Source organism: Oratosquilla oratoria, chromosome 26, assembly GCF_046742065.1.
Source record: "Oratosquilla oratoria isolate Oo_2021 chromosome 26, ASM4674206v1, whole genome shotgun sequence".
NCBI lineage: Eukaryota > Metazoa > Arthropoda > Malacostraca > Stomatopoda > Squillidae > Oratosquilla > Oratosquilla oratoria.
The window spans coordinates 21,424,478-21,436,591 of NC_134802.1; the positions used below are offsets into that span (position 1 = coordinate 21,424,478).

The window sequence follows — 12,114 nt, forward strand, 5'->3', positions numbered from 1 at the left end:
TTTTCTGTTTTCTGCATGAAGGGTCAAGGAGGGAGAGTCACTGTGTAAATGAAGTGGTTCTGCTGTGGATGTGCTTTGTCTTGTTGCATTGCCTCTGACCTGGGCAGTGGGAAGAAGACAAAAATGGCCCTTCATCCACAATGAGCTAAGATGAGAGGGAAATGATGGGTAGTGGATGTGAGTGGGTGTGCGCCTTGGATGTCTACCTCCTTTATAAGGGGGAAGAGGCCTCTGATATATAGATATAGATGAGGGGTTGGAGATGTGAGGTCAGCATATAATGAAACAGTGGGGGTTCAGATCTGGCTGTTTGGATTTGCTGTGGAAGCACTGTATCTTGTATTTCCATAGGTTTGAGGAGTGTGGTTGGGGACAGGCAGGGTTTGGATGGGTGTAGGGTGACAGATGGATTTTGGATGGGTGTATACTTGGACTCGGTCACCTCCCTTGTAAAGGGGAAAAGGCCATACAGTATATATGTATGTATTTATCATTGCCTGAATTTCAAGATTACTATAATGAAAACTCTCTTCACACAGAATGAAGAACTTCAGATGGAATTGTCATCTACCAAAGAAAGAATAAGTAAACTAGACTATCAAGTTGACCAGGTATGTTGGCGTTGCTTATTTTTAAATTACTGTATATTATGACTTTGTTGCATTCTATGAATTATATGGTTAATAAACTTGTTCTTGTCTCTGGATTCTACCTTATGCCTTCAACAGCCGGAAGAGGTGATTTTTTTTTTCCAAGTTTATAAGTAATTTAGTGTATTTTGGGCCAGCATATTTTTGGTTGTCCTCTATATTTTGTCATAAGAAATATAGAATTAGTATGTATTAAACAAATTTATAAAGATCATTAGTTAAGGTTTTAGAAATGTATTGAATAAGCAGTTATAGAAAAGTATTGATAAAAAAGGTACTTAAAATTGTAAAGTTGTCTTATGTAATTTTTGAACAAATAAACTTTGAAGATATGTACCATGATGAGGTAATCTTGTCTTAAGGGTGTACTTTATTCTTAGATGCCTAACAAGGGCAATACTGTAGGTAATTTGGTATTGGATTGTAAATTAGTGTTTGCTTTTATGTAAATTTGTCAGTAGAAGGCCTTGTGTAGTATATGAATGTACAAGAAACTGGGTAAAGTTGATTCACAGTCTGTATTGTAAGACTTGTTAACATAAGAATGAAGGAGACAGCAAGAGACCATAAGGCTTACACTAGGCAGTTCCATGTCCATTACCACCTATCACCCCCATCCATAAAGTTGTGTAACAGTTTCGTGAAGCAACCGATAGTTTCAACACTCATTACATGGTTACTAAGTCTATTCCATTTGTTGACCACCCTGTTGATAAACCAATTCTTGTCTATTTCCTTCTTAAATCTAAATTTGCCCAATTTAAATCCATTACTCTGAGTCCTGCCCTGTTGTCTTAATGTGATGACCCATGTTAAAGCCTTTGATCCATTTGAACACTTCTATTAGATCACCTTGCACTCTGTCCTTCCAGAGAGTGTGAGTTAAGGTGCTTAAGCCTCTCTTTGTAAGGTAAATTTCTGAGCCAATATATCATTTTGGTCATTCTCCTCTATATTGATTCTAGTGAATTGATGTCCATTTTATAAGACAGAGACTAAAACTGTACTGCATAGTCAAGGATGGGTTTAATTAATGCTAAATAGTTTGATAATTACCTCTGCACTTCTCTTCATAACCATCCTAGCAATGAAACCTAATGCTTTGTTTGTATTATTCCTGGCACTAATGCACTGTTTCCTGGATTTAAGGCTGGGACTTACTTGAACTCTCAAGTCTCTCACTTGGTTTTCTCTAAAAACATGCTATCTAAGCAATATCTATTTTCGGGGTTGTGTAGCCCTATGTTTAACACACTGCACTTTGAGATATTAAAGTTCATTTGCCATTTCACCGACCATGTGAACAATTTGTTAAGATCATCCTGCAGAATCTCTGCATCATCTCCTGACCTAATTAGGCTTCCTATTTTAGTGTTGTCCACAAACTTACTACATACATACATATACCAAAGGCTTTTTTCCCCCCTTACACAAGGGCCAGCCAAAAAGAAAAAGGCATAGAAACCACTCCCACCCATTCCATCATCCCCTACATATTCCACTCCCCACCACCCTCCTCCCTCCCTCTCATCTTGGCACCTCCTGGATGACGGGTCATCCCTTCATCCTGTCCACTGCCCTGGGTCAGAAGCAGTGTCGCAAGACACAGCACATCCACAGCAAGGCCGCTTCATTAATTTAGCGACCCCCCTCTCTGTCCCCTCATGCAAACTTACTAACATCACTATTAATTCCATTGTCCAAGTGATTTATGTGTATAATGAACATTAAGGGACCCAGAACCAAACCCTTGGGAACACCACTTGAAACACTCCCCCCATTTGGATTTTACACCATTTATGGTGACCTGCTGTTTTCTGTCAGTGATCCAAGCTCAAATCCATTCTAACACCTTTCATCTTATGCCATGGGCTTTGATTATATTTAGTCTCTGGTGTGGCACCTTGTTGAACACTGCTAAAGTCAAGGTAAACATTGTAACTATCATTATGTGATGCCTTGTATACTTTAGTGTAAAAAGATAGAAGATTAGTCACACATGACTTACCCTTGGAGAAACCATGCTGTGAGTCATGAATCAAATTGTCTCCTGACGTGATCTCAGAGTCTTTTAACTATTAGCATTTTACCTATAAATGATGTCAAACTGATTGTCCTGTATTTGCATATAGGTGCTTTATCTCCTTTTATGAAAACAGGAACAACATTTGTCTGCCCCCAAGCAATAAGCACAAAACCAGTGTCTGCAGACTTGTTAAATATTTCTGTTAACTGGTCACAGATTTTAAATTTACACTCTTTAAGCATTCTCTGAAAAATTTCACTTGGACCCAGGGATTTTGTAGCTTTAAGTCTTTCAGTCTTATTGACCACTTCTACCTTACTAATGCTGATATTAGATAGTCTACTTTCTTCATCCCCACTGAAAATTGGATTGCAGTCAGGTACCTGGTATCTAACCTCTCCTTAGTAAACACAGAGAGCAAATATTTGTTAAACGCCTCACTCATTTTTTCCTCTGATTCTATCATGATATTTTCATAGTTTTTAATTGGGGCCCTTTGGGTAGGATCTTGTTTGTCTGGCAACCTTAATTTCATAGTTACATTTCACTGTGCGCATATTCTTTTTAAACAGTCTTGCTATATTGTTATATTTGGATCTAAGGTGTGTTTCCCCATTTTTTATTCTTACATAAAGTCCTTTTCAATCCGATCTCATACTTCAGCCTGTCATCCATACAGGAGTATTACTATTCTTCTGTTTTGACTTGAGAAAGTCTGTTTTCACTAGAAAAAAAGTATAGTATTGGGATGAAGAAATTGAAACATGATCACCCCCCCATGAGGGAAATAACAAGAACACAAAAAGAAATAATGGATCAACTAACAAACCTTGATGTCAAGAAATCGCACAGCCCAGATGGAATTGTAAATTGGATACTAGAATGTAAAGAAGAATTAATGGACAAAATATATAACATAAGTTGCTCACTCAAGGAAGGAAAAATATCAAAGAAGAATTAATTGACAAGATATATAACATAAGCTACTCACTCAAGGAAGGAAAAATATCAAAGGACTGGAAAAATGCCAACATTGTACCAATATATAAAGGAGGAAACAAGGACCCAGTACCAAAAAGAGTATAAAGAAAATAAATGAATCCAGAGAGCAGCCATGGAAACGGCTCCAACAGTTTCAAACCTGTCATATGAGGAAAGAGTGGCTAAATTGAAATTACTGACTTTGAAACAAAGAAGAGAAAGAGGTGACCTGCTGACCATTTACAGAATTGTGAAAGGCACAGAAATCCTTAATAGAGAAGACTTATTAAATTGGGATAAGAGAAATACAAGGGGACATGAAAAGAAACTCAAATAGGATAGTTATAGAAGAGACCTAAAAAAAAAAAAAAGTTTTCCATACAGTGGTGGATATCTGGAACAAACTGGATGAAACAATAGTGTGTGCAAAAACTGTACACGAATTTAAGAACAAACTAGTCACTGCGAGATAAAAATATGGGACACTACGAGCAAAGCTCCCCCATCCTGTAAGATACAACTAGGTAAATACACCTTCCCCGACCATACATTCTTCAATCCTGTCTCTAACATTACTTATCCATGCCTCAGGGAAACGCACCTGGCTCCTATGCTTCCCATCTTTGAAATGATAAATGTGCTATCTATTATTAGAATACTTGTTTATACATTTGTATACATGTATAGGAACCAGTGTTGATACCTAGTAGTGGTGGTCTTGTGAGATGGACATCAGAAAGAACCATCTCCCTATTGCTCATCTTCAGAACCTGTAAGGAGAGATGGTGGTGTAGGGGTGGGACCCTATGTTATATTTTGTATTTTTTTAATTCATACTGTTGTGAACACATTATGCTCTTGTAAAGATTGCCAATTGTGCACAGTCTTGTTTATATATGTTCAAATATATTCTTTTCTTTGTAGCTGACTCGAAGTCTTGAAGAAGTGACAGAGACAAAGACTGAAGCTGTGCGCCAGTTGCGGCAAGAGGAACATAAATTGGAAGTTCTTCAGGAGGCCAACCTTGAACTCAGTCAGCAGTTTGGTCACAAAGGCAGTCGAGTGGGAGAGCTTGAGACAGAGCTTGAGAGCATGAAGGAAACCCTCAGCCAGTTACGAGAAACGGTGGAAACCAAAGAATCAGAGCTTATGGTGTGTGATTATAAGATATGTCATAGATTTGTTTCTATTATTTATAACATTTTACAGTTTTGATTGCGAAAGAACGATGGAAAAAAGTTGTAAAAGAAATTGCATTTTCATAATACATTTCAATTTTAAGGACTTGTGTGATTTGAAATCAGGGTTGTAATTGACAGTGATGAAAAAGGGAAGGAAGGGAAGGACAAAATAATCATGGCTCTTTAGGCTATACTGATTAATTATATTTCATCCTCAGGTTGCCAAGGAATGTCTGAAGCAGCTTAGAATTACATCTGATGATGATCAGTCTGCACCAGATGAGGAGAAACTCAATGCTCTATTTGATGTCATTAGAGTAAGTGTAATTTAAAATTTTGTTTGAGATTGTGTTACTGATGCATGTTGGTATTTGTCTTGATTCACATCATGTGGACCTGGATTTTGAATTTGATAGTAGTGTTACCTTATTGTCAGTGTTATGTAAACATGCCTTAGAGAACTCAGTCATGCCTCTATATCCACTTTTTTTTAGGTTAAGGCAGAACTCAAGAAAGTTCTTGAAAGCCGCAAACAGCTGGAGGACCAGCTCCGTGACACTGAAACAGCTCAGTATAATCTGGAGGATACCATGGAGTCTATACGAAAAGAAGTTGTGCAGTTGCGAGGGCAGCATGACATGGCTGTGGAGGAGAAGGAGGAGGCGCAGAAGAAGCTCCAGGTTCTTACTGATTACTTCAAAGAAAAGGAGGCACAGCTTACCAAGTAAGTTGGTATAAGATGATTCCTAGTGAATAGATGTATGGTGTAATATAAAAAATATATATATAATGTGTACCTCTATTCACAGAGAAATGGTCATGCTTTATTGTACTGTGACTGCCCCTCCATTATGCTGTCCCCCCTCTTTTGTTACTGTCCTGTACCATTTCTCTGAATATTCATTTTCTCGTTCCGTTGAACCCTGTGATGGGGGAAAAGAATACTGCCACCAAGTCTTTCCACTTGAATCGTATGAGGTAACAAAAATGAGACAGGGATAGGACTAGGCATCCTTCTCCCTGTAGCCCCAAAGGGGATATTCCTAAAAAAAAGTAAAGGCATAAGAGGGTCTGGGAGTTTTCCAGCCAGTACCCTAAGGTTTGGGTCTTTTAATGTGCATGGATGTGGTACAGATGAGAGTAAAAGGGAAGAGATAGGTAGTATGTTTGTGAGAAGAAAGATGGATGTATTGGCTTTGAATGAAACTAAGCTGAAAGGGAGGGGCGAGTTTAAGTTTGGGAGTGTACTGGGTAGTTTGGAGGATCTCAGGAGTGAAGAGAGGACGAGGGAGAGAATGGATGGCTATACTAGTAGGTGAAGAGATAGGTAAGGGTGTAGTGGAGTGGAAGGCTTCTTCAAGGTTAATGTGGATGAAGGTGAAACTGGGAAGGGAGATGTGGGTTTTTGCAAATGCATATGGGACTGATAGTGAGAAGAATGTAGAGGAAAGGGAGGCTTTTTGGATGGCTTTTAATGAGTGCATAGAGGGATTAGGGAGAAATATCAATGTAGTGGTATTGAGAGACCTTATAGCTTGGGTAGGAAATGAACTAATAGACAGTGGTTGGTAAGTGTGGAGTTCTATGAAAAAATTGTAATGGAGTTGATGGTGGAGATGTATCTAGAGTTGATGATAGCAAATGCAGTGTTTAGGAAGAAAGTCAAGCGTAAGTACATGTGGGAGAGGGTGGTGGATGGAAGGGTGGTAGAGCATTAATGGACTATATAGTAGTAACCAGGTGTATGGTAGGAAGAGTTAAGGATATTCATGTTCTAAAGGGAGAGAGTGGAGAAATATAAAAAAAAATTGGTGGAAGGTAAGTTGAGAGTGGAGGATAGATGGAAAAAGAGGAAAAGGACAGAAGGTAGGGAGGTGGTTAAAGTGAACTGCTTAAATGAGAAAGAAAAGGAGAAGTACAAGAAGAAACTGAGAGAGGAGTGGGAGGGAGTGAAGGATAGAGTAGAACTAGGAGTGGAGGAGGAATGGGTATGGTTCAAGGAGGGAGTTACAAGGTGTGCAAAGATGGTGTGTAGAATAAGGAAGATGGGAGGAAATAGAAGGAAGGGTAGTGAGTGGTGGGATGAGGAAGCAAAGAAGGTTGTAGAAGAGAAGAAGCGAGCTTTCACAGATTGGTTACAAAATAGGACGAGAGAATTGTATAAGAGGTACAAAGAAAAGAGGTGAGAAGTACAGTAGAACCTCTACATACAAATTTAATTCGTTCCAGGACCTCCTTCGTATGTTGAAATGGTCGTATGTTAAATCAAAAGTTTCCATAAGAATATACAGGTAAACGTCGACTTACGATGGCCGCGACTTACGATTGTTCGACTTTACGATGACGACGACGACGACGACATGATATTTTAACCCCTTCCATACGGTGCCGCACACGTAGGCGTCATGAGGAGCAAGTGGATTCGCGACGCTGCCATATCGGCGTCTTGATTATATTTATTGTAGTCGCCCCTGTGTTTTTACATTCTCTCAAATGTGCCCTAAATCCCATTCTCTGGTTTTCAAAATTCGCGGGTGAAAGAGAGAACGATCGATATAAGCGGTGACTATATTTTATGATGCGAGTATTATTACGTCACGTCGTACGGCTTGCATTGGCTGCTGCCCGCGAGATTTAAGTTCCGTACTGAAAATACATATTATAGTGTTTGAATATGGTAAAAAGGATAAAAATAATTAAATAAACTACTGCACATGTTTAATAGGCTATATTCAGTATCTCTGGTGGTTAATATACAGGTAGGCTAGGTACAGTGACCACGGTACAGTGATACACAAATTGGGGATCGACTTACGATGAAATCGTCTTACGATGGCTCTATCGAAACCTAATGCCAGCGTCAGTCGACGTTTACCTGTACTGTAATTCATTTAATTCGTCCCACAGCCCAAAAACCTATGATAACTCCTTAATAAATACTGTACTGCAGATAATTACACATAGCAATAAAACAAATGCATTACTGTATATAAGAGAGATGTAAATTTTTTTTTTTTTTTATAAGGAAATAATCAATAAAAGGGTTTTTATTGTCACTTTACCTTAGAGACAGGGAAACGGAGATGTAGGCTTGGCGATGCAGGAGACAGCAGGTGTGGGTAGAGAGGTGGTGACTGAGATACGTATCGTAACTTAGGCTACTCTAACTTACACTAGGTGAACTTTAAACTAACTTAGCTTATATATGCGAAACTTTGACGACTTATTATGTTGGAAATTACTTCGGGTGTAGAGTCAAATATTAGATCGAATTTTACATCGTATGTTGGAAAATTCGCATGTTTAGGCAATCATAAGTAGAGGTTCTACTGTAAAACATAAGATAAAGGAGGCAAAGAGGAGAGCAGATCTGAAATGGGTTAAGATTATGACAAAATTTTGAAAGTAATAAAATGTTTTGGAAAGAATTGAAGAGAGGAAGAGGAGGTGGATCAAGTAGAGAAGAAAAGGTAAAAGGTGCAGATGGAGAGATGATAATGGAAGAGAAGGCAGTAAGAAGCAGATGGGTAAAGTAATTTAGGGAGTTGCTAAATGTGAAGGAGGATAGGGAGGGAAAGGTAGTTGCAGTGGGAAGCACTAAGAAAAAGACAGTGATGAGTAAGGAAAATGGAGGAGAAATAAGGAAAGATGAGGTGAAGGCAGTTGTTAAGATGAAAGTAGGTATGGCACCTAGGTTGGATGGGTGTCATGCTGAATGTTTAAAAAGAGGAGGTACAGTGATGATGGACTGGCTGGAGAGGTTATTTAATATTTATTTAAGAGAGGGTAGAGTGCTGGAGGACTGGAGTAGTGCCTGTATTGTTCCGCTTTACAAGGGAAGAGGGGACGAGAGAGTGTAGTAGTTTCAGAGGGATCAGTTTAAGTGTAGTTGGGAATGCATATGGGGAGGTCTTGATTGAGAGGATTAGGAGATGAACAGAGGGAGTAATTAGTGAGGAACAGTGTGGGTGTTGTGTAAATCAGATTATTGTGGTAAGATAGATATGTGAGAAAGCTTTAGGAAAAGGTAAGGATGTATTTTGGTCTTTTATGGATTTGGAAAAGGCTTATGACAGGGCAGACAGGAAGGCACCGTGGGAGGTATTGCAGATGTATGAGATAGGAGGAAAGCTTTTAAGAGCAGTTAAGAGTTTTTACAAGAGTAGTAGAGCTTATGTTAAAATCAGAAATGGAGAGAGTGGTTCGATGTAAGGGTGGGACTTTGTCAGGGATGTGTCATGTTACCTTGGCTGTTCAATTTATACATGGATGGGGTGGTATGAGAGGTAAAAGCAAGGGTAATGGGTCAGGGATTGGAGATGGTTAAAGAAAATGGAGAAAAGTGGAAGATAAGCCAATTGTTGTTTGCTGACGCCACTGTGCTTGTAGAAGGATCATAGGAGGGATTGAAGAAGTTAGTGACAGAGTTTGGGAAGGTGTGCAGAAGAAGGAAGTTGAGGAAAAATGTGGGTAAAAGTAAGGTGATGATATGTACAAGGGGAGAAAGTGGCAGCAGACTGGAAGTGAGTATTAAGGGAGAGAAACTGGAAGAAGTGGATAGTTTTAGATATTTGGGTGTGAAATTCACGGGAAAGGGAGTGGAGGTGGAGATAGAATGTAGATTGAGAGAAGCGAGTAAATGCCTTGGTGGATTAAAAAGTGTAATGAGAAATAGACATTTGGAAATGGATGCTAAGAGGAGATTGTATGAAGGAGTGATTATGCTGACAGCACTGTATGAGGCAGAAACATGGAACATAAGAGAGGAAGAGAGGAGGAGTTTGAACGTGTTTGAGATGAGGTACCTGTGAAGTATGATAGGGGTTACTAGGTTGGATAGAATGAGAATCAAGGAGATGAGGAGGAGAATGGGGATGGAAAGGGAGTTGGGAGATGGGATTGATGAAAGAGTATTGGGATGGTTTGGATACATGGAAAGAATGAGTGAAGAAAGATTAGTAAAAGAAGTGTGAAAGGCAGAGGTAGGAGTGAACATGAGGGAGCAACCAAGGATGAAATGGATGGATGGGGTAAAAGGGGCATTGGGAAGTAGGGGTATGTCTGTTGAGGAAGAACAGGAGAGGACAGAAGGTAGGGGTGAATGAAGAATGGTTGTGTATGGATGATGCTGTGATGCATGAGGGTGAGTGGGTGAGGGAGGGGGGTTGAAGGAGTATGTGTGAAAAATTAATTGACTCGGCTCAAAGGGACTTTTTGCCGTCTACTCCTCTTCTGCATGAGGGGATGGAGAGGGGGGTTGCCTGTTTAATGAAGTTGCCTTGCTGTGGATGTGCTGCGTCTTGCAGCACTGCTTCTGACCCAGGGTAGTGGGTGAGCTGCAGGGGTGACCCATCATCCAGGAGGAGCCAAGATAAGAGGAAGAGAAGGGGGTGGATTGGGGTGGACTATGTGGGGATAGAATGGGTGGGAGTGGTTTTTATGTTTTTGTTTTTTGGCTAATCATTCCTCATCCTTCCCATCTTGTATACATGCATATATACATCAAAAAGCCTTTTTCTCTTATAAGGGAGCAGCCCATCCACCCTTAACTTGTCACAACCATCCAACACCTATTTGTTGTCCCCATTTATCATAGCTTTTTGTGGATGAAAGGGCATCCCTTTCCTCTGCCCACTGCTCTGGTCATAAGCAATGTAGCAAGAAGCAGGACTTCCACAGCAGGGACAGCCAAGGCTGATTTACCCCAACTGTTTCATTATAAGGTGACCCTCTCACCTTATCCACTCCAGACCTTACAGAGCAGATGAGAAGAAATCCCCTTAGGCCACATCAATTCATCATCCATTCTCCACTTACATGTGTTTCTTGCCCCTACCCTTCCCTACTCAACAGACATTATCCTTGTACCTAATGGGATGATATGTTAAATTCCCTGCTTCAAAAACTTTTGTAAGGAGGTATTGTCCTAGCTCTCTCTGAGAGGATTAAGTTGAGCTGTGTATCAATACATTCTTAATGTAATTATTTTGTTGCCAGAGAGCTCGAGTCTCAGGAAGGTCTGCGCCTTGGGGCTGAGGGCTCCGCTACTGCCATTGCAGCAAGAATCGAAACATATCAGCAGGAAATTTCTACATACAAGTAGGTTCATTATTCACATCTGTAAGATGTAATATTTTGGGTTTTAAGAGAATGGATTTGACATTAGTCATAAAGAGATTTGAAGCCCATCTGATTTTCAGTTTTGAATATCTTTTAGATGCAAGAAAAATGCATATTGATTGGGTTTGTGTAATAAGATACAAGTCTTGATTTCTTTTTTCCATTCATTCTTTAGCATTTGTTTCTTAATTTTGTCTCTATTTTTATTTTATTTTGTTTTATATATATATTTTTTCCGACCTAGATTTCCTACTATAAGGATTTGCTACCAATCCTCTTGCAAGGACAGGTTTCCTGTTCCCTGCAAGATGTGAGGAGTGGATAGATCTTAGCCTTCAACATTTTCATTTTTTTTTTTTTTTTTTTTTTTTCCCCTCCCCAGCATGAGGAAGGATCTTTTCAATTATCTTTATGTATATACCTTTTGAGCACTTTGCATGTTATATGTTTTGACTACTTAAGTCTCTCATTTTGCATGCTACTCAAAGGAAACCAGAATACTTAGGGGATATCACAGTACGTTCCAAGGTCAAAGCCAAGATGAAGAGCTCAGAGAGATTGCACAAAGATCTGCTCTCCCCAGCCACAGAAAACGCTCCATTGTCAGATGAGCACAAAGCACAGAGGGTCAAGGCAAAAGCAGAGAGGCTGCAGGCAGAGATGGCTGGTCAGACATTGGAGAGCCCTACACCAATACAGTCACACATAATTGAAGGTTGCAGTGAGGTACCAGATTTGCCAGTACAAGGAGCATCACAGCCATTGGTAACATATCCGCATTATATGCCTCATCAAAGAACCTCAGAGAGAGATACTCCACCCAGATATGGTTCACCAAGAAGCACACCTAGAAATACTCCACCAGTAGGAACTTCGTCCAGAAGTACTCCACCAGTAGGAACTTCGTCCAGAAGCACTCCACCAAGAGGCACTCCACCGAGGGGTACACCACCAAGAGGTACCCCACCGAGAGGTACTCCACCAAGAACCACTCCACCAAGAACCACCCCTCCCAGAGGAACTCCTCCAAAAGGCACTCCACCAAGAGATGGAACCCCTAGAGATACTCCTCGAACTGGATCACCAGCAGTTACCTCACCTGGAGCCTCTTCACCAGCAATGTCTCCACCAGCAGTCACCCCATCTTCAATTTCTC

At 40.1% G+C, this 12,114-nt stretch overlaps 1 protein-coding gene across 9 annotated transcripts in view; it reads left to right on the forward strand.

Moving 5' to 3' along the window:
* The window catches only part of Tango1 (transport and golgi organization 1), a 149,933-nt gene that overhangs the window by 119,230 nt on the left and 18,589 nt on the right, over window positions 1-12,114 (forward strand). For all 9 annotated transcript variants that reach the window (XM_076209405.1, XM_076209402.1, XM_076209398.1 and 6 more), the window contains 5 exons: window positions 540-611; window positions 4,582-4,809; window positions 5,057-5,155; window positions 5,333-5,562; window positions 10,836-10,937. In XM_076209405.1, the coding sequence (XP_076065520.1) occupies window positions 540-611; window positions 4,582-4,809; window positions 5,057-5,155; window positions 5,333-5,562; window positions 10,836-10,937 (731 nt within the window). The remainder of the gene's footprint in view (window positions 1-539; window positions 612-4,581; window positions 4,810-5,056; window positions 5,156-5,332; window positions 5,563-10,835; window positions 10,938-12,114) is intronic.